We start from the raw sequence: 24,320 nt of genomic DNA, 5'->3' as shown, positions 1-24,320 counted from the left end.
TTTGAGAGACAGAGTCTCTCAAAAGTAAAGATTGGCAGAGGCTCTTCAATCTGTGAAAGAGTGCGTAAAAATATTGTGGAATACTTTAAAAACAATGTTCCTCAATGTCAAATTGCAAAGGTTTTTGCAAATCTCATCATATACAGTGCATTACATCATCAAAAGATTCAGAGAAACTGGAGAAATCTTTGTGCGTAAGGGACAAGGCCGAAGACCTTTGTTGGATGCTCATGGTCTTCAGGCCCTCAGATGACACTGCATCACTCATCGGCATGATTCTGTCATTGACATTACTAAATGGGCCCAGGAATACTTCCAGAATCCACTGTCGGTAAACACAATCTGCCGTGCCATCTGCAGATGCCAACTAAAGCTCTATCATGCAAAATGGAAGCCAAATGTGAATATGGTCCAGAAGCGCAGTCGTATCCTGTGGGCCAAGGCTCATTTAAAATGGACTGTTGCAAAGTGGAAAAGTGTTCTATGGTCAGATGAGTCCAAATTTCACATTCTTGTTGGAAATCATGGACGCTGTGTCCTAAACGAGGAGGGAGACCTTCCAGCGTGTTATCAGTGTTCAGTTCAAAAGCCAGCATCTCTGATAAGTGCATACAGTATGGGCAGCTTGCATGTTTTGGAAGGCACTATGAATGCTAAAAGGTATATAAAGGTTTTAGAGCAACATATGCTCCCCTCCAGACAACATCTATTTCAGGGAAGGCCTTGTGTATTTCAGCAGGACAATGCAAAACCACATACTTATGCTATTATAACATATTACAACTTCATTTCCAGCGATATCGTCGACCTGATTGCAAAGACACTATTTAAACTGAACTGAGACTATTTAAACTGAGCTGAGCTGGATGATGACATCATTGAATTCAATAATGATTAATAATTATAATTATAATAATTATTGACACACTATTTTCTTTTTTTGATATTGTGCAGTTGCTTTGACACAATTTACATTGTAAAAAGCGCTATATAAATAGGTGACTTGACTTGACAACAGAATGGCCAGATGTCTTCAAACTGTTTTGAAAAGAAGAGATGTTACACCATGGTAAACATGCCCCCGTTCCAACTATTTTGAGACATGTAGCAGGCATCATATTTGAAATTAGCTCATTTTGTGCACACAATTTTTAAATTTCTCAATTTAAACATTTGTTATGTTCTATTGTGAATAAAATATTGGCTCATGTGATTTGAAATTAATTTAGTTTTTATTTTATTCAAATTTAAAAAAACATCCCAACATTTCCGGAATTCGGGTTGTATCTTAATCTCTACACTCAACAAAAAATGGAATCCCAATGCATTAAAATCAATCAATCAATCAATCAATCAATCAATCAATCAATCAATCAATCAATCAATCAATCAATCAATCAATCAATCAATCAATCAATCAATCAATCACGATTCATTGAGCAGGATTTAATGTTATACTCACTGGCTGGTGAAGGTGTGCTGTATCCACTGAGGGGTAGGGTGGGCAGAGAGGGCGGAGAAAGCCCCCCGAGCATGGGTGTGAAGAAATAGGAATAGTGGGCCATTTGGAAGCCATTGAGGTGTGGGCTGGGGTTGCCCTTACCAGACATGGCTACCACTAGAGTTCGCCCACAATCACACGAAAGAATCCAAAACGACGTTCAAATTAGATGCTTTCTGAGGATTATTTACCCATAAGAGCGTTCAGAAGAGAGAGTGGATGTGCTTATTCCGTGTGACACTGGTAGAAAATGGGTGTGTCTAGACAGATGAATGAACGAGTGACTCTCTTTTGCTGCCAGGGGGTTTTCTGTAGGGGCTGTTTCCCATATCACACAGGCCTATTGAATTTATTTCCAAAAAGATTTGATTCCGTTTAATGAATCCAAGTGTCAGCATTTGTGATGTGCTCCACTTTCCTCTTCTGTTAGAATTCCTACAGGTTGAAAAAGAGAGAGTAAGATTAATTGCAAGTAAAATATGGAATGCCTTTGTACAAAGTAAAGTAGTGGTGCACTTTTAGATCCCTTAACGCTATCCTCAAAAATAAACATATGACCTAATAAACGCTATGAGAACTTGACAGAAATTAAACACCCCTTCTGTAATTAAAATAAATCCTACTCTTTTGATTAAATGGTGTAAATCAATGTGTGTGATGCCGTCAGAGCACTGAGTATTGCAGACACAATGAGAAAAATAATTTCTCTCCAGAACACCACATCATTTCATAAGACTGCTTACGCCAATCTCACCCTCACACACACAACATGTCCAAAGGACACCAAGTCATCTGTTCTTCTTTTTATGTTGGCCAGGTGTTGTCATAGATATTTTAATCAATCTGAAAACATGTTTATATGCTGTTAAGAGGCTTGTCTTTTTACGTGGGAACTAATCTGCAATTACACAAAAATAAGGTTATATACCTGTGGTGTTATGTTAAGGATGCAGTTATACCACTAGTCAAACAACTCCACAAACTTGTAATTACATTAAAGGTAAAGATTCTTAATTTTATTCTAAATAAGGAGTACCCAAACTTTTTGTCAGCCAAACACCTTTGACCTAAAATCAATATAATTATGATATATGTATATGAAAATCAAAACCATAAAAACTTTTGTTACTAGAAATAAACTTTAACTGAAATAAAATTCAACACAAGTGTGAGTGTTTACATCTTTATATTTTAATTATTTATTCATTTTTATTTAACATGTATATTACTTAATTTAATTTACTTACAAATCCTTATTAGGGAACTCAAGTTTTGGAAAACAAGCACTAAATGAAAATGCTGTGAAAAAAGCTAATGCATGTTATTTATATAACAGCCTGGTCCTGTATTTTTGAATGAGAAATAATTAAGCTATATTCATAAGGCAGCATGTCTTGTTAATGTAAGTTGATATGATGTAACACAGAAAAAGCCAGAAATGTAATTAAAATACCACTGACAGACCTTGAGACTGTAAAAGTGTCCAAATTGTGTCTACAGGGAACAACCCACTCACACGCCACATGTATACACAGTTACATGCAAACTTGTATTTCATTCATTTGGGCATTGCTGAAGCCTTTCAGATCAGAGCCAAGGACACAGTCTGTGCAGTGTGCACACACAACACACTGTGAGCTATGTTTAGCACTCAGCCAGAATCCTAGACACACAGCATATCATGAAGTTAAGATCAAATAAACAAATATGAGTCATGTGTTTTTATATAGATTACACATGTTTCTGCACTCCTGCATTTGTGTGTGTTTGTGCTTTTAATTACAATCACTGAAAGTGCCTATGAGACAGGAAGTGTGAATACAGGGCAGTGTAAAATCTCAATGCTCTGCCAACATCTTCAACCCACACACACACACACACACACACACACACCGCCCTCTAGGCACTCGGCTTGTCAGATGAGAAGGACCCCTTGAGATTTGTGCCTCTATTAGAAAGGTCAACCTTTAATTACTTGAAATGCCAGCGCCCATGCACCTGCAGAAATACACTCGACATGATCTGTGATATGTGTGCGTGGTCACAGTGGGATCACTAGTGGTCTAGAGGCAACCTTGGTATTGATACACAAAAAGAGAGCCTTGTTCAACTTATTCAGGTAAATAGTACTGGATTCAGCAATTCCAAATTAATAGCTGTGGACTGAATTGATCAGTATCGCATGGAATTCTGCAGCTTTGAACCAAATTCAGCAGCACTAGACAACATTCAGCATCTCAGGACCAGATACAGAAGGTCTGGACTGAATTTAGCAACACCAGACTGAATTTAGAAGCTCTGGACAACATTTAGCATTATATATTAATAAGAATCTTTCAGCATGACTATCTCCTGTATCAGTAGTACTGCTCAGTAGAATTAATTAATTTATTTATTTAAGTAATATTTAATGCTTATAACTTTACTAATTAATATAATATAATATAATATGATATGATATGATATAATAGTAATTAATAGTATAATAGTACTTAATACTTACAAATAATAAAAAAATGTAAAAAATTCAGCTTTGCCATGCCAGGAATACATGACATTAAGATATATTAAAATAGAAATTAGAGATTAAATAAATGCAGCCATGAAAAGCAAAGGAAAGTTCTTTCAAAAACATAAAAAAATACAGACTTCAAACTTTCCTGTAGCTCAAATAGTAGAGCATGGCGCTAGCAACGCCAAGGTCATGGGTTCGATTCCCAGGGAAAGCAAGAGCTGATAAAATGTAAAAACTGTAACTTGAATGCAATGTAAGTCGCTTTGGATAAAAGTGTCTGCTAAATGTAAATGTCAAACATTTGAATTGTAGTTGTACTGTGAAATATTATCATGAATTCAACACAAAAATCATAGATATTAATTTTAATGCAAATAAATAATGGAACCAAGAAGTGACATTATATATAAATGTAACAACAATAATTAAACAAGTATAAACAGTGTTATTATAACACACACACACACAACTATGTAGGTCACTTTGACTATTTATGCCTTTATTTTTCTTTCTGTGTCCTTCATCATTCTTTCAAGGGCTTTCTTGAAAAAGTGAAATGTCAGTCAGGCTTTCAAAAACAGATTTCTTCTGCCTGTCTCACTGTATACTGAATGACACTTTTGACCTGAAGCCTTGTGTTGTCACACAGATCACATATTGCACTCATTTGAAAAGGTCAATGTTTGCGATAGAGGCAGGAAATGTAATCACACACGCACACTAACAGGACAAGGTACAGGGTGTCAAATGCTCTCTGATATTTACCCCTCCACCCCTCCACATTGAGTGTGTGTGCTGTATGTGTGTGTATTAAAACATGCTGGGTTGGCGTGGCTGTTGACACAGCTGGCTGAACGGAAAATATTGCTTAACATGAAATCTTAGGAAATCTGTGAGGTGAAAATGAGGAGAGAGCAAAAAGAAAGCAAACAGAGATAAAGAAAGAGCAAACCATGTCTGTTTCTTTCAGATACCCACTCACACAGACTCCATATGGTACAAATTCACTATAAATGTATATCAAACCTTATATTTGAAAATGCTGTTGTATTTACAGTTTTTCTAATATATTATTATATTTTCTGAAAAATGTGACTAGCGAGTTCCTGGTATTTTTGCCTGGTATTTTTTTTCTATCATCTACTAGATATAAAATCTAGAACACTTACTGTTTACAAGTAACAACACACTTCTGTGTCACGAGGCAACATTTTATTATGTTTGTTGTTGTATGTATTGCAACAATTTTTAAGTTAAATGTTAGTTTCACTAAAATGTTAATGCTCTATCACATTTAAAAAATACAGTAAACCTACCATAAACTGTTATGTGTTAAAAACACAAATGAGAGGTAAAAACACATTTGCTGAAGCAACCGTGCCCTTGTAGCTTGCTTTTATAAAGCTTTGATCTCTTTTATTGAGTGTTGTGACATGTTTTGTCACAACACTCTTGAACACAGGCAATATGCATTGCAATGTTATACCAGGTGAGGTACCGAGCAAGTTTACTATGCCAGAACAATCATACATACGGAGCTGGTTATGTGATGCATACATCAAAATCTATTAGTTTATAGATCATACACTATGTTAAAAGTGTTTTGAGGTCATATCATTGTATATTCAAAAGAACATAAATTAAAATAAATAAATGTCTATTTTTCATTAATATGCCCTTGTATTCATCATTTGTGTGCAAATGGAATTGAGAGGGTTTTGCAAAAGTGTAGATGTAGTGGCACATTTTTCCAATGAGCCTATGTTGAGAGCACACGCATACACCACATAGATGGTCTGGAAGTAGAAGATGTGTTGTGTTTTTGTCTGGAAGTGATAAAGATGATGTTTTTCAGCTGAGCAACAGGGCACTGACCTGCGGTACACATACACACTCTTCCAGGAAAAGAAGTGGGAAGGCGTATCCACAGTCCGTCATAGTCTTAAGACGAGGCCCCTTTTGTTAATGAAAAACATGTTTCAGTAAGACCCCCATCCCCATCACACAAGCAAGTATTCCTTTTAACAATAACACACGTTTAAGTACAATCAACCTCTAAATTAATGTCCACTAGTTGTGTTACATATAACTTTTGATTCGTTTTAATAAACCATCACCACTACCAGCATCAACTGAATAAAGGGGTGGTTGACTGTTTTTTTTTCTAGGCTTGTGTTTATGGGGTGCAGTCAAACATGTGTTCATGCTTATTTAAAAAAAAAAAAACACATTATTTTTCACATAATTTATTCCACACCTCTCTGTTCCTTCTCTGATAAACGCCTCGATTATTTCCTGGTTTTATGAAGCCCCTCCCTGAACACGTGATGGGCTCTGATTGGTTAGCTGGTCCAGTGTGTTGTTTTTTGTTTTGTTTGTTTGTTTGTTTTTGGTCCAGTGTATTGTGATTCGCTAAACCGCCTCTACTGGGCGTCTGAATGTCCCACCCCTCAGCTCATCGGCATGCGGTTGTATTTTAAACAATGGTGTTATCTATATTGCTTATCAATTTGAGCCCGAATGAGACGCAAAGGATATTAGTGAAGAGGATCGTGCAGAACCTGTGCAAGCACGGTTTTAAATGGCATGTTTTTTGTTTGTTTGTTTGTTGTTGGTTCATGCATTTAGATATGCTGTTATTTGTAAGTGCTACTGCTTCTGTTAGCTTTTAATATACGGTTTTATCCTAATTAAAGCCTTACAGTATGGCAACCGCAGGTGCGTCCATGTATATCACTTCTCATAGCTATATGAAAATAAGTGTATAAATAACAGTTTGTTTGAGCTGATCTATCGATCTGAATGATAGACGGAGAGAGAGAGAGATGCAGAGTGTGTTTGATTTGAGTTGCTGCTTTGATTTTGAAACTTGTGAATCCATTAGAATCCTTAGAAGACAGAATCTGAATTTTATGTGCACCCCTAGTTTTCTCTTCCTCTTCTCTAAAGCAGCTATGGCCTCGTCCCCTTTGCTGCGTGTTCCCGGGGGGGCAGGGTTTATCTAGGTCCATGACATATCGGACCTGGGCTGGGAATTAACTCGTTGTAGTCCCTTACCAGTCGTTTTTGTAGGCATTAAACTGCCAGAATTTTAAAAGAAGATGTCTCCATTTACATTAAACTTTAAGCGTTGTAACTTTGCAGATATTGTTTATGCTCAAGCAGCAGCAGTACACACTAACTAACGTTAAAAAAGTGAAATCGCAATCAACCACCCCTTTAATTTAATTCTATGAACATGGAGGACAAATGCTTTTAAAACAGTTACGACTGTTCCCAGGGCACACTGTATTCCACGTCAACTAAAAGATGAACTAAATGTCTAATTGTACAGTTCATATTATTATTAAATAGCCCATGTACCTTGTATGCGTGTACCTTATGCGTGTGTGTGTGTGTGTGAGACTCCATTTTCCTCATATCCCCAGGGCTCTAAGAGGGGACTATTGATAAGCTAATTGATTGATTCTTGTCGGTAAGATGTTGAGTCAACAATATCATTGCTCTTCAAACACACACACACACACACACACACACACACACACACACATTGTGTGTTTAGCAGCAAGCTATATGCTACACTATAGGCCTTTTTATACATCCTAATGATATGCATCAGAAATGCATGTCCTGTGACCATTTGTAAAAACTCATTGTATAAGACATCAAGCATCAAGCTTGTTCTCGAAAATGTGTTGTGTTAAAAATGACACACTAATATGCAGCTGTTCTGAGAAACAGGAAGTATTCTATGTGCAACCAATAATGATTCAACTTGTGTACTAAATGACTGTCACATCCTACAGTTTGCCAAATAACTAAACGCAATAAACCGTGGGAACCAGTACCACAATACTACCTGTAGGTTGTACATTTTGCTGAAATTACATGTGTACTGACAAAGTGAATATTGCACACACTGTGTATGTATCTTAAATGTTGCATCAATTTAATGATATTGTTCATTCAGGCAACAGATATGGAGACTTGTGTGTGTATTTTGGTTTGTTTACACTAGTATCTAAAGACACACAGTGGAGTACTGCCAGACAGGAAGAGGTCCAGCGTCGGGGAGTCCTGTTAACATTGTGTGTGTGTGTGTGTGCACGTGTGTGCATGCGTGTGTGGGGGTGTGCATGTGTGTGTGTGTGTGTTAGAGAAAGAGAGAGAGAAAGAGAAAGAGACAATAGTGAACAGAAGACAAGGGAAACTTCAGCGTCTTAGATCACATATTTATCCTGAAGCGTTGGTTCTATTATGTTATCTTTCTCTGTTATATATCTCTGTATATTTCACACTTGGTTCAACTGCAACATAGGCTCATTGGAAAATCATGCCTCTACCGTACCTATATTTTTGTAAAACATACTGTACCTAGAATATACAGCAGTTTCCAGCTGAACTGAATCCTAACGTCAGTAAAACACCAACTACTTAGTCCTTTTCACATAAATTATGATTACAGGGGCAGGTTCTCGATTAACAAAGACTTCTTTTTGAACAGTTCCTTGCAGAATACTATGCCATGACCATAAACACTTTTACAATAGTGCATGATCTACAAAGTATATTTAGACATTTGCATCACATAACTAGCAGTGGTAGAGAGAGTACTAAGAAATTGTACTTGAGTAAAAGTTTTGCTACTTAAAGCTGCAGTCCGAAAGTTTTGCCTCTTTGTCGCCATCTACGAAAACCTACTCATACCACTCAAATTAGAAAACATTATTATAAGCTAACCATTGTGAATCGGGCTAAAGTAACGTGATAGTTGTGAACACTGGCTGGTTATGTACTTTCTCAAATATTGATTTTGTATCATTTTTAACCAAAAAAAAGTTACGGACTGCAGCTTTAAGGAATAATTTACTTGCGTACAAGTAAAAGTACTGAAAAATAATATGACTTGAGTAGGAGTAAAAAAGTAGTTTGCTGAAAAAGTACTCACGTCACTGCGTTACAATGTACTATTTTTCTATTTTTACCCAAAATGAGACGATGTGAGCATTGTGGAGCAGTGTTAACCCTAACCCTAACACTCATGTACTTTAATGTCTGTTTCACAAGTGAGACCCAGGAAATCCCTCATATGGACAAATGCCTCAGATATCACTGCAACTGAATAACTATTGCAAGCCGTTTTGACTTTTATTCCTTCTCAGGATATGAATTCTTGATATCAACAATTCACTTTTACTAGTTAAAATGTTAATTCTTGATATCAGGAATTAGATTTCTACTAGTAACAATGGCTATTTTTGATATAGTATAGTATCACAGTATAGAATTTTGTAAAATATATTTTCTGTCTCACTGTGATAAGAAGAAACATGGAACCACAGAAGCTAACTGTTTCAAACAAGACTGATGTTATATAGTGATTTTGGAGCAAAACATGAGATTAGTTTCAAATATTGTCATGTATGACGCTATGTTAAGCAAACATACTACCTATCACTGTTGCCAGGAGCAACTGTTTTATAACTAATTTTGAAAAGTACATTCACGTATAAGATTATGTGGTTGTTTTTTTAGAAGGACAAAAGCAAAGAAGGGTAAATGAAGGTTTAAAAGAAAAGAAAGGGTCTAAAACAGTGTGAAAAGAAAGGTGCCAGCAAAAAATTATGTGGGGTATGGGTAAGGTTAGGCATCGTTTGAATTTTAATGATTCCGATTCTTGTCAATTCCTCATTTCAATTCCAATAAGGTAAATAATAATAATAATTAATAAATAAAAAATCTTAGATATCATCTTATTGCAAAATATTTCATTGTTAGCTGAATACTATGAATGAAAATGAACAGGCTAAAGAACACTTACACAAGGATGTGTGTACTGCAGAGAAAACAGCCCGTGAGTCTTCTTGACTTGAATGGTTTAAAATCACATTGAAAGTGTAGTTTGTTATAATATCAAAGGTGGACTCCAGGCACATTTTCGGTAGGACACAAAAATATTATTTTATTTAACATGTTAACCCATACCTAGGCTTGGGAATCCAAAATCTATTCCAATTCTGGAATAGGATGCTTAAGGTCAGGAATTTGTGTGCATTTTAATATGACTTTAAACCATTCAAGCACAAGAAGACTGGTGCTCTGTTTTTCTGTACTGCACACCAAGCCGACACCAACAAACTAGTGGCGACGAAAGCAGACTGCGGGGTCAGCTCACGTTGGCAGCGTCTGGGTCCAAAGTTGCCCTGACACATCAACCCGACGCTTGACACCTGACAGCCAAGTAGCATGTCCATTCTGCGCTTTTCTCGTGCACTGGTTCGCCAGCTGAACAGCCAATCAGAATGATCAGATGGCCCGACTGACCGACGAGCCCCGATGCTGATTCAACATGTCGAATCGGCCGAAAAAAAGCAGACGAGAACCAACTTCAGCCGACGGCACGGAACACACTGAGAAAACTTGATTTTTACCATTCAACTGAACTGTGTACATGTATTTTAGACACTTACATTGTACTTGCTCCATCCATGAAATAACTGTCCTTCTATCAACCGAGTTTCTATTTACTTATACTGCTGTGTGCTCTGGTAATATCAACGGTCTGACCCATTTCAGGAGCTGACAAAATTACGATTTAAAATCACATTTACTAAAATATTGAAACGCTAATGATGATGATTCAAAACGACAACACCGGTGTTTGAGTTTGACAGTCAAAGCAAAGTGAGGTTTGAACGCCCCGCCCCCAGCTGAACTGGAAGTTTTGTTCAAGTAACTTTCAAATAAATTTCAACCTATGAAAATTATATTGAAATATATATATATATATATATATATATATATATATTTTTTTTTTTCTTCTTTGTAAATTATGAAACTTATAGTGTATGTTTTAGTCTATTGGCCAAGACTGATTGTAACTAAACCCATAAATTTATGATCAGGAAATATTCCTCTGTTCTCTCTCATAGCTACAAGGTGTGAGCAGATAGGTCTCATCATTTTGAGGTAAATGTGTTAAAAAGTCTGAAAAATCTGTGTGTAACTTTAAGGAACGTCACTAACGAACACCTTTTTTTCTGCAATTAAGCACACTTTTTTGGGAGTTATTCCATAACATTTAGTTTTTATATGTATATATATATATATATATATATATATATATTTATAATATAGATTTAAGGTAATGGGTAATGATTGGTTTGTGTCCTAGTTTTCAACAGTGTTGGGGAAAGTTACTTTTTAAAGTAATGCATTACAATATTGCGTTACTCCCTAAAAAAGTAACTAATTACGTTACTTAGCTACTTTTTATGGAAAGTAATGCGTTACGTTACTTTTGTGTTACTTTTTAAATATGAGCAGGGCTTGATTGTTTTTAATACAAGAAATTACATGAATACAAATGTAAAAGCCCTGTATCTTGTGAAGGAAAAGTAAATTCACGTCTGTAAAGTAAAACTCAGGATAAGAAGGTTTTCTGTTTTAATTCATTTTGATGAATACTAAATCTGTTTTTTGCGAGTGGGATGAATTAATGCATTCACATTTAGATCTATAGTAACAGCATGCTCACACAGCGCACTGTCAGTTAATAAATGGGGAAAAAGTAACTGGTGTTACTTTTTTGAAAAAGTAACTCTGATATTTTCTTGTAAATTAAAAAGTAATGCGTTACTTTACTAGTTACTTAAAAAAAGTAATATTATTATGTAACTCGCGTTACTTGTAATGCGTTACCCCCAACACTGGTTTTCATTGTGTTTTCAGTTGGCCTGTTCCCCTGTGACCTAGTTTCCTGATTATGTCATTTTGTTCACCCGTGTCTTGTTAATTTACTCATTAGTCCCTTGTTTGTTTTAGTACTTATAGCCCTGCCTTTTCTCAGTTTCTTTGTCCTGTCTGCGTAATGTTAAGAGGTTGTCTTTTTCTGTTCTCCCATGTGTATTCATTAAAGACTTCTTCTTCCGGCAACCCATGACACTAGGTGTAAGCAAAATCTTAATAGGTCAATATAACTCTTCTAATTAAATGGAGAATTGCAGAAAATAGTTGAATCTCGGGGTCAGAAATTCTATTAAAAAAAAAGTCGAACAGTACCTACATCACATCCCATGTTGTTTGGGAGAGTAAAATCTGGAGAAAAATTATCCTAGCTCATCCAAAGACAAACTCCAGCATATTCCGTTATCAGACACGACTGGAACTTCAAATGGGACTGGCTTCTATGGTTAGATGAAACTAAAAAATTAGCTTTTTAGCAGCAAACACCCAAAAAGATGGGTTTGGTGAACACAGGGATAAAAAGTACGCCATGTGTAAAATGAAATATGCTGCTGTATTTTTGATGTTGTGGGCCTATATTTCTGCTGGAGGTCCAGCACATCTTGTTTAGACACATGGCATCATGGATTCTATCAAATACCAACAGATAAAAAATCAATAAGTGACTGACTCTGTTAGAAATCTTATAATGGGCCATGTTTGGATTTTCCAACCATACAATAATCCAAACACAAACCTCAAAAACAACACAAAAATGGGACACTGGGCACAAAACCAAGCTTCTGCAATGGGCGTTCCAGTCCTCTGACCTGAACCATGTAGAAAATGAGTGAGGTGAACTGAAGAGAAGAAGCACCGTCATGGAGCTGTGAATCTGAAGGATCTGGAGAGATTCTAGATGAAGGAATGGTCTCTGATCTCTTGTCAGGTGTTCTCTAACCTCATCAGGCATTATAGGAGAAAATTTAGAGCTGTTAAACTGGCAAATGGAGGTTTCAAAAAGTACTGAATAAAAGGATGCCGTTAATTGTGGCCAATGTGTATTAGAGAAAAACATTTATTTCATAATGATATTTCCCCCCATTTAAAATTCTTATTATCCAATGAAAGGTTAGATTTTTGTGATTTGTTTTAAATACAAGATCAAAGGGATTAACAATGCAGATTCATTTTCACAGCCTTCTTTGATCATATTTACCAAGGGTGCCGATATTTTTGGCCATGATATATATATATATATATATATATATATATATATATATATATATATATATATATATATATATATTAATACTATAATCCCAGAGATTTTACAAAAGGTCAGAATTACACACACACAGAGAGAAAGTATTAAACCTTATCTTGACCTCTGGCTTCTCCCCTCAGTTAATCTGATTGGTCCACGATGATCTCGTTGATGTAGTCCCTCCCCCAGCATAAGCAGAACGGTTACGCTTCTGATTAAATCAATCAATCAAAGGATGTCTCTGCCCAGTTCCTCACCCGTCAGCCCTGCTCATGCGTACAGTGCACTGATGATAGAAGCCATTATGGCAGATTGCAGGTCAAACTCCTCTGGTGATGGCTGCGTCTCATTAGTCGCTCACACTCTGGGAGGAACGTGATTAAATGTGATGGTCGCAGCTCACGGCCCGTGACTTACATGAGGGATCACGAGTGAGCATGTTTGTTTGAGTTTCATATTTTGACACCGATTCACACCAGCGGGATGGGAGAACCTTGATCCTCACCTTTCACCTTTCTCCTTTGCAAAAATCTGATAATTTGTTTATCAGGCAAAAGCTATTTAACCGCCTGGGGTAGAACAATTTTTAGCATGCTCATGTTTGTTAATTGGAAATGCTAATTTATGAAACAAAGCAATTCAGCTATGAAAAGTGTTTGGATAAGCCAAGTTATCGCGAAGCAGTTGATCTAACATAACCTAATTTCTATATTAACATGCCTAGTCTATCAGCTATCAGATAAAGTTATGCTAATTAACTAATTTCTTGGCATAATTTGTCATACATGATATCTCATATCAAGTAGTTTATTAAAAAGAGGTGGTGTATTTCAAACTAACATATTTTTGCCTGACTGGACAATAAAATAGGTGAAAAAAAATCTCATAGATTTAAAAGAGGAACCTACACTACAGATAAAGACTATATTATCAACCAATCAATAGCAATAATGTTAAAAAATAATAATATAGTGTATAATAATATAGTATGTATGTTTTAAACAGTTATTTATTATGAAATAACTACATGACATTGAGGCTTTACTGTCTTGTGCCAAACACCTTGTAGCCATCACTTTATTCACGATATAGTATTTATTCATCATAGATTTATAAATTGTACATAATTTGTTACTTATTAACCCTGTATAAATTGTCATTTGAAATAATTGTCGGAAAAAATATATATTTTTTCTTTTTTTTTTTAGACAAAGTATAAAAACAATGTTTGCATAGTTATTTTTTGAGGCTCATATCGTATGAAATAGGAGAATAGAGTATGGAGCTCATACTCAAGGATTTCAAAATAAACCTTTTATTCAGAAGCCTAAAATTTGTAAAAATAAGCTATTAGGTGCAGAAGCTGATATTTATATGGCCAAAAATATAATGCATTTCTAATAGGTTGTAATGTAAATCAGTAAGCTGTTTATAACAGTATAGCAGACGATTTACTTAAAATGCATACACATATATTCTACTGTATATCTCCCAATAAATCTATCTAAAATTGAAAAATATATCAATGCAATATGACGATGACTGAGAGATGAACAAATAACCATTCCTCAAAAGCCACATAATTTTAATATGAAAAAAATATGTATGGATAATCCAGTGAAGCTAAATTGCTTCAGTCAATTAAGTGTTAAGCTTGAAATATCACTAACAATATAATAACTTCTTCTGTTTTATATAAAAAAAAAACAGTACAGATTTCATTTAGAGGCCTTAGAAATTTGTATCAAATATAATACTGTAGGCTTTATAAAAACACCTTTATAAGCATTTTAAATTTGAGAATGAGAAAGTAGGTTGGAACTCCTGGTTTGTTTTGTGTTTTTGTGTGTGTGTGTGTGTGTTTGTGTGTGTGTGTGGAAGAGCCCATCTCAGGACAATTCACTGAAAACGAGTGAAACAGAGAAGATGAGAGAGAAGAATGACCTCATTTCAGCAGTATATAAAATATAGTGTATGTGCGTGTTGACATGAGGGATCACACTGTTGGGAGGGGGAGCGCTATGCTGTCTTAACAGGAGATTGCATGACCTGAATAACAGATGTATGCGTGTGAATTTGCCTCTATATGTGTGCGTCTGTGATGAGATCACACAGTTGAGAGGTTTGCCCTCATGTCAAATAATGAAACGAGAGTGTTTGATGACATCATGCAGGACGCTACCTAAGGCCTGTCAGGACAAACGTCCTGTCTTCATGTAAAACGCTTTTTACCACGGTACTCTTGCTGCATGAGTGATTAGAACACTGTGTGCGGATGGAATTTCTCTCTCTCTTTTCTTCTATCCAAATCTGTGCACTTCTCTCAATCTTCCTTTTCCTAATTCACTATGCTCCTCTTTATTTTTTAATCAGAATAATTTTCTGATTAAACTCACCACCAGAGGTCACTCCTCCATCACATTGACTTTTGCGCCACACTACTGTTGCACTTCACCCACGAACTACAATTCCCATCATCCATTGCACTGAAGACACACAGCTGATTGCACTGATTACACATGCTTTATAAGCCTTGAACTTCCTCTCTGGCTTTGCCAAGTATTGTTCTGTGTGTAACACTCTCCTAGTGTTAGCTGCCTTACCGAGCCATTCTGTGTTTTCTAAGTTTAGTTTAGTTTGTTTTGTTTATAGTCTTGTTTCCCGCCCTTGTATCGTGGATTTACCCTTGTCTCGCCGTTTCGGACTCTGTTTATACATCATTTGGATTATTGCTCAGGTTATTGGACTACCTCTCTCAAGCCCTCTGGACTTTGTTCGCCGATCAAGGACCCACGCATGCCCTTGGATTACTCTTGTGTCTTGCCATACCCGTTTGATGGTGTTTTGACCCTACCTGTTATTTTTCTATGTTTATTAATAAAAGCTTGTAAATGGAGCTTGGTTTTGTGCTCAGTGACCCATTTTGTGTTGTTTTTGAGGTTTGTGTTTGGATTATTGTACGGTTGGAAGATCCAAACATGGCCCATTATAAGATTTCTAACAGAGTCAGTCACCAAACCCATCTTGAGTGTTTGCTGCTAAAAAGCAATTTTTTTTAGTTTCATCTGACCATAGAAGCCAGTCCCATTTGAAGTTCCGGTCGTGTCTGATAACTGAATATGCTGGAGTTTGTTTTTGGATGAGCTAGGAGAATTTTTCTTGAAACCATCCCAAACAACATGTGGTGATGTAGGTGCTGTTTAACAATTTTCTTAAGGTTTTCTGACCCCGAGACTCAACTATTTTCTGCAATTCTCCAGCTGTGGTCCTTGGAGAGTCTTTAGCCACTCAAACTCTCCTTCTCACCGTGCATTAGGATGATATAGACACACGTCCTCTTCCAGGCAGTTTTGTAACATTTTATGTTGATTGGGAATTTTCACTGCTCTAGCTCTTTTCTTAAAGCCACTTCACTAATTTGTGAAGCTCAATTATGTTTTGCTGCACATAAGAAACATTCTTTGGTTTTTCTCATTGTGATGGATGATTAAGGGAATTTGGGCTTTTTTCCCCCTCCTATTTATATTTCTGTAAAACAGGAAGCCATGGCTGGATAATTTCATGTTCATAATCACGCTGGAGTGCTCAAAATTGTGAATATGAATGGGAATATACTTCAGAGATATTTTACTCATAAGAATTTATAGGGGTGCCAATAATTGTGTCCGACATGTATTTGAGAAAAACATTTATTTCATAATGATATTTCCACCCATTTTAAATTCTTATTATCCAATGAAAGATTTTTAGATTTTTGTGATAAAAAAAAAAAAGATCAAAAGGATTAACAATTCAAATTTATTTTCACAGCCTTCTTTGATCATATTTACCAAGGGTGCTGATATTTTTGGACATGACTGTATATGAAGGGCCTCTCCCATGTATGAACTCATTTTAACTTTTCAAAAAACATTAGTTATTTGTAATTTTTCTGTTATTCAAAGTGTCAAAATATCATGTGGTCCAACTGTCCGGGCATAACATTTTCTTTTTTTTTTTTTTTTTTTAAACATCTTTGAAATTACCCTAAATTTATTCAGATTAATTTTCTGCACTACTTGGCATGATTTCCAAAGTGTTTTGTAATACTGTATAAAACTACAAAGCATTTGTATTTATATTTTCGTTAATATACAAACAAACTTTGTCCGATGATTTCCATTTTATGAAATATCATGTGGTGTGACCATCAAGAAACTACCATTTTGGGACTTTTTGCCAAGGACCCATGGAAGCATCAGGCAGGTTTGTAAGTCTCTTTCATAAAAATAATATTTTTAATGGCTGGTATGTAGTTACCACATTTGGATATCATGTGGTATGACCTAAAAAAAACAATGAATAATAAGTTATTTCAGCAATTATTTATTTTCATTATAAATGTCATAGTGACCTTCTGTGGGACGCTAGCTTGTTTTGTTTAGGTGACCAATTCTGTGCTTGTAAATTTTGACTGAATTTGAAAATATCATATGGTGCGACCACTGCAGACTGTTTTCCATTATAGATGTATGTCCCAGATTGGCAGTTTTTTGCTTTTATATTCAACTGATGGTTTAAATACATAAAATACTTTATTTTAGTATAATTTGGAATATATTTTTTATGCAATTTGGTTAATTTTATACTGTTTATGTTTAATCTTTTTCACATTTGGCTCCCAAACTCTGGAATAGCCTTCCTGATAACGTTCGGGGTTCAGACACACTCTATCTGTTTAAATCTAGATTAAAGACACATCTCTTTAGCCAAGCATTCACATAATGCATCTTATAATCTTGTACTGCAGTTACTGATCAAATGTACATTTATTATTATTCTTTAGCTTGGGTTGAACAAATCATTTTTGCTTGGATGGAACAGCAGCTACGCTAATTATGTCTCTATTTGTTTCTCTGTTTCTAGGAATTACAGAAGCTTCAGTCTGGATCCAACCTTTAAATGATCTGAGATGACCGAACACCTGAGAAAAGATGATGCCAACCCCTCAGAGGACCTCAGAGGATGCCAACGCTCAGACAACATACAGAATTACCAAATTTTGCCATAAGTTAAATATATTAAGGTTCTGCAATATATAGATATATTGTGGAAACTTAATTTCCTGTAGAGCTGCTTTGCAACAATTTGTTTCGTAAAAAGCGCTATACAAATAAACTTGAAACACAAAAAATAAATAATAATAATAATTCAGAGCATGTAATTTTAGTTTGGTAATTATGCATTTATTATTTATTTATTAATAACTATTTTTAATCTATTCTACTAGATTATACTGCGAAGCAAAGTAAAATAAACGCTCACCATAGGCAACATGTTAATTCTGACCCTGCAGTCTAGCACAAACTCCAGATGTCATTTTCTACTATAAGAAGGATGTTAATGTTGTCATCTCAGAACCTGAGCAAGCAACCTACCCCTACTCTAAATTTACCTTTTGCAAAGACCCCCCCACCCTAGTTACTATTGCTACGTCCGACAAACCATGGCACTTTTATGCCACGCATCATGTCCTCACGCATTGAAAAATACATCACGGAGCAAAGAGTACACTGACAGACAAGACAGAGCTGGTTACTTTTAATATGAAACAAAGTTCTCAGTGTTCAAATTTTTCTCTTTTTTTTTTTTAAGAAATTCAAACAACAAATACTGTTATGTGGTTCTTTAACATGTCGTGACAGATCGCTGTAGTGCCTAGTTCAAGCGGCACGTGATCATCTCTTCATCTTTACTAATCATAGCACAAAATAAACATGAATGAACATCAGAAGGTATCTTGTTTCAACTGTGAAAAGATGTCAGTACACACCATACATATATATATATATATATATATATATATATATATATATATATATATATATATATATATATATATATATATATATATTAGTAAGTTTAGTATTTTTGTTTTAGTTTCAGTTTTTTTAGTGTCTACATAGTTTTATCAATTTTGATTTAAATTTAAACTAAATGACAATGAGAAATGTTACCTTGACAAATAAGTGCTGTCTAGCTCAGTAGGTTTGGAACAGATCCTCTGAAGAGAAGCTAAAAGCTGAAGACCGCAAGCGAATGAGTGAGAAGTAAATTAAAAATAATGGAGGAAGTATGTGAGAAATAAAGCAGAGAGATGGGCCAGCGGTTTATTGCCTCTAACTGCATTTCTGCGTGTCTCTATCTGTATTGTATTGTGCAGAGAGGGTGACGGCTAAGATGCAAATCGCTTTTCGCCGCAAACAATATTGCATTTCTGTGAGCTTCATCCATCCTAGAGAGAGCAGCGGAAAGGGAGATGGATGGAGCGCTGAACTTTAATCAGGAGGAAGCCTGGAGCGATGGAGACTTGCTTTGGTCTGTGTATTTTTTCTGTGTAGGATACAGATTAATCCATCACACGCACACATACACATACTCATCATGTGACCACGACTGACACTACGATGACAATCCATCTCTTTCCCATCAGCCTTGTTGACGTCCAACTCCCTCACACATCCCAAAATCACATCACACACACACAGTGCAAAAAACAGATGAGGAAAAACAGAATGAGAAAATAATCCCGTCTATGAGGACTTAAAACCCAAAGGACTCTCAAATTGACTAAACATGGCTGTTTTTGTTCACCCTTTTCCATAACAAACACACACACTCGCACACCAGCCAATCAAATTCTCTTTAAGTTCCAGCAAACTTTTCTTTTAACACATCTCATCCAGCTGGAAACAGTCAGACCATCCAAATGCATGATTCTTTAGGCCCCACATTTTTTTTTTTCCATGTTCCCTCAACACAAGAGTCACTCTCTGCTACAACCTCCAAACACAAAAGACATATTCAGCACCCATGAGAAACAATCACATTCTGTCTCTGAAGTCAGCTGAACAATTATTAATAACTCACCTTTTTCAGTATGTTAAATATTAAGTATTTATTAAATAGTTATATAGTCATAGTTACAGTATATTATATGGTTATAGCTATGGCCAGTTATGTAACTTTAATTTGAAGGTTTGTGGGAGCATGTCTCACCCATATTTTCTTTTTTATATACATTATGGAAGTATATTGTGATATTGCTAAATTTTAATAAATGGTAATTCTGTTTTGACCAATCAGCATGGAGTTATATAAAACCCATGATATAATAAAGCAATAATAACACATACTCATTGCAAAAACATACCTCTTCTGACAGTTTTCGAAAACCTCCAAAAACTTACCTATACATAAAATTTGATTCCAGCTGACATAAACACCAGCAGGCGCGGCAGTGACACAAATTATGATTACAGGGCAGATTATCAATTATACTTATTTTCACATTGTTCCTTGCACAATACTATGTTATGACCTAAAACACTTTCAACCATAGTGCAGAATTGGTAAACTAATACATTTTGACATCTGCATCATATAACCAGCTCCATATGTATGGCTTTTGTGATATAGTAAACTTGCTCGGTAGTGCACCTGGTACAATGCTTTCCTTGCAATGTGGAGGGCTCTGGGGTACCAGTCCCATGAAACACAAGTCACAATAAAGGAGCACAAAACACATTTAGAAGCTAGCAAAAATGCTAAAATGACATGGTTTCTGCAGCACATTTGTCTTTATCTCATGTTTGCTTTTTTTTTTTTTTTTTACTCTATAGGATAGGTTTAGCGTAGGGTTTAATGTAGGCAGTGTGTTACTTTCAAACGCAAGAGAGCATTAACCATTTAACCACTCACTGTACATTTCATTTACGAACTTCCACAATATGTGCAAGATCTAGCGTAATAAAACTTTGCCAAATTCACATTCATCTGTTTCGGATAAACTGAACAAGCTTTTAGCCCCACTCACTGGACATTTCACTTGGAAAGTGTTGTGAAATATGAAGCAACCTATTACAAACTTGCCAGAGTTGCAAAGATTTTATCATGGTTGAGGTTTTTTTTTTTTTTTTGCTTTAAACCCTTTAACTGTAGTAAAATCACCTATTGATTTATTAAAAGTTGACGTAAGACAGAAAAACACACACTAAAAGGACACCGCACAAATGACAGAGTGAAATATTCGACCTGAAGTCACTTACATAAAGACTGAATTACACTAAAACAAAGAGGTGATGTTGTGCTGGTGAGAGCCTCAGCGCTGCAGTGCTCTCTTTCACATTTGCACAAAACTTTCATTAGCGAGGATGGCAGGGTGCGAGAGCAGCCATATCTGTTCCATTAGCGTCGCTCACCATAAATCAGACTAATCTCTCCTCGAGGGTGCACACTAATGACACCGCAACTGCCATCGCCACCGCTACCCTTAACTCACACGCACTGGCGTCTGTCATTAAGCCACCCGCCCTGCCCGCCTCCGCACCAACCCAGATGAGCCAGATGATTGGTCAAGGGATAAATAGACTGCTGCATACAAGCCACACCCCCCCAAGGAGGAAAAAAATATATATATATATGTATTTCTGGGCTTCAGAACAGCACTGAGCCCAGAAAAAAAACATCAGGGATGATTCACACAAAACTGAACATTCTGTCATCATTACAATTTTCATATCACTGCAAACTATGATTTTCTTCAGTGGAACACAAAAAAAGATGTTTTAGCAGAATGTTAGTGCTGCTCTTTTCCAAATAACAATCGCATTGAAACCGCTGATAGTAAAACCGTGTGTGCTGTTTAGTTAGAAGACATATAAGAACCAGTGGTGTTTAATGTCATTCATTTCAAATCTTTTTACATGCCAAGTTTGATTATGTGCATATGCAAATGCCATTTGAGAGAGGGAAGTGTTACAGATCTGCCAGGCTCTGCCACCACATTACCACAGCAATCACTCTCACCTGTGTTGATTACACTCACCTGTTCCTCGTCACGCTCCTCGTTACTGCTCCCCATAAAACCACACACCGCCTGACACTCGACATCCGGTCTCGTTTAACAAAGGAGGACTACTTCTGCTACTCCAAGCTTTTGTGTGTATAGCTACGAAGTTTACTTACCTGCTACTTGTCATACTTGCACTCTGTACCCTCAGGATCCAGTTCCTTGTCTGCTCCAGAGTTCCTGAGTGTCAGCTCCCAGTCGGCGGTGTGTGTGCTCTCTTCACTCCTCTCCGTGTGTGCGGCGTCACCTGCAAGAAAGCATTATGCAAGTTCATTCCGATTCACCCCTGCCAAGAATTCCATTGCTCATACTCACCCGCTATCCTGCTATCCATCTGGTTATCAATAAACATTACCTGCACTGTTCATCTGCCTCTGCCCTCATCTGTAACAGAAGACCGAACCAATACTGATGATCAGCAGTTTAGAAGACCAGACACACACCGTGACATGGACTTCATTTTCCTGGCCCCTAAGGAGGAACTCCTCCAGACGTCTCAGGATGGCCGCCCCATAGAGGAGTATGTGGAGGATTTCCTCGAGCTCGCCCCCTGTGTGCCGTGGACGGATGGGACATTGAAGGTCGTCTTCTGGGGTGGTCTGGATAAACACCTGTCCCGCAGAGCACCTCCTATCACTACCCCAGGCTCCTTCCAGAAATACCTGAATTATGTTCTTTACCTCGCGGGTTCATCTCTTACTGTGGAGGAGGCCCCTGCAGTCCAGCTACCGCCCGTGGTAAGGAAGATTCCATCGCCCACGGCAAGCCAGCTGCCTTCAGCAGTAAACCCAGGCTCTCCGCCGTTCGCGGCCAGCCAAGAATCCACGCTGTCAGAGCCCTGCAGAGAATCCAGTTCTCAGGTCACGGCCAGGAGTGCCGATCCCGATCCCCGAGAATCCAGTTCTCAAGTCACGGCCAGGAGTGCTGATCCCGAATTCAGTTCTCAAGCCACGGCCAGGAGTGCTGATCCTGAATCCCGAGAATCCACGGCCAGGAGTGCCGATCCCGCATCCAGTTCCCAGACTACGGCCAGGAGTGCCGATCCCGAACCTTGAGAATCCAGTTCCCAGACCATGACCAAGAGTGCCGATCCCGAATCCAGTTCCCAGACCTCGGCCAGGAGTGCCGACCCCGAATTCCGAGAATCCAGTTCCCAAACTACGGCCAGGAGTGCCGATCCCGAATCCAGTTCCCAGACCTCGGCCAGGAGTGCCGACCCCGAATTCCGAGAGTCCAGTTCCCAAACTACGGCCAGGAGTGCCGATCCTGAATTCCGAGAATCCACGGCCAGGAGTGCCGATCCCGAATCCAGTTCCCAGACTACGGCCAAGAGTGCCGATCCCCAATCCCGAGAATCCAGTTCTCAAGCCACGGCCAGGAGTGCCGATCCTGAACCCCGGGAATCCAGTTCTCGAACCACGGCCAGGAGTGCCGATCCCGAACCCCGAGAATCCAGTTCTTGAACCACGGCCAGGAGTGCCGTTCCTGATCCTCCCCCAAGTGTCCGCGCTGCCCGAGCGCCCCCAAGAGCCGGCCCCTCGTACATGCCCTCCAGTGCCGGCTCCTCGCACGTGCCCTCCTGCGTCTCTGCTGGGTCCGTTCAGCTCCGTGCCGCCAGAGCGCCCCACAGAGCCCACTCCGCCAGAGCGCCCCACAGAGGCCGCGCCGCCTGAGCGCCCCCAAGAGCCCTATCCTCCTGAGCTTTCCCATGAGCCTGCTCCTCCAGTGTGGGCCCCAGAGGGGAACAATCAAAATAATTTTTTTGGGGGGGGCATATAGTCTCAGCCTGTGTGGCCAGGCCAAGGGCCAAGGCCACAAAGCTCCCCGATCCACCATGGCCATCCAAGCTCCCTGATCCGCCAGGGCCATCCAAGCTCCCTGATCCACCATGGCCATCCAAGCTCTTTGATCCACCATGGCCATCCAAGATCTCTGATCCGCCAGGGCCATCCAAGCTCCCTGATCCACCAGGGCCGTCCAAGGACCCCGATCCACTATGGCCATCCAAGATCTCTGATCCGCCAGGGCCATCCAAGCTCCCTGATCCACCATGACCATCCAAGCTCTTTGCTCCACCATGGCCATCCAAGATCTCTGATCCGCCAGGGCCGTCCAATCGCCCTGATCCGCCATGGTCGTCCAAGCACCCTGACCCGCCATGGCCGTCCAAGCCCCCTGACCCACCATGGTCTCCTGAGTCTCCTGATTCGCCATGGTCTCCCGAATCCCTAGATCCGCCATGGCCTCCCGAGTCCCCAGTCCCGCCATGGCTTCCCGAACCTCCTGACCTGCCATGGCCTCCCGAGTCTCCAGTTCCGCCATGGCCTCCCGAGTCTCCAGTTCCGCCATGGCCTCCCGAGTCTCCAGTCCCGCCATGGTCTCCCGAGTCCCCAGTTCCGCCACTGCATCCCGAACCGCCTGA

At 38.2% G+C, this 24,320-nt stretch overlaps 1 protein-coding gene across 1 annotated transcript in view; it reads right to left on the bottom strand.

Annotated features, from left to right (window-relative positions):
- Positions 1 to 24,320, bottom strand: part of LOC306858062 (retinoic acid receptor alpha-A) — a 190,443-nt gene that overhangs the window by 80,052 nt on the left and 86,071 nt on the right. Inside the window, exon 2 of the mRNA XM_079398439.1 lies at positions 1,463 to 1,936. Within this exon, the coding sequence (XP_079254565.1) occupies positions 1,463 to 1,610 (148 nt within the window). The 5' untranslated portion in view covers positions 1,611 to 1,936. The remainder of the gene's footprint in view (positions 1 to 1,462; positions 1,937 to 24,320) is intronic.

This window comes from Barbus barbus (genome assembly GCF_936440315.1).
Source record: "Barbus barbus genome assembly, chromosome: 38".
NCBI lineage: Eukaryota > Metazoa > Chordata > Actinopteri > Cypriniformes > Cyprinidae > Barbus > Barbus barbus.
The sequence above is the reverse complement of the archived record's forward strand: the minus strand, read 5'-3'. Positions and strand labels throughout refer to the sequence as shown.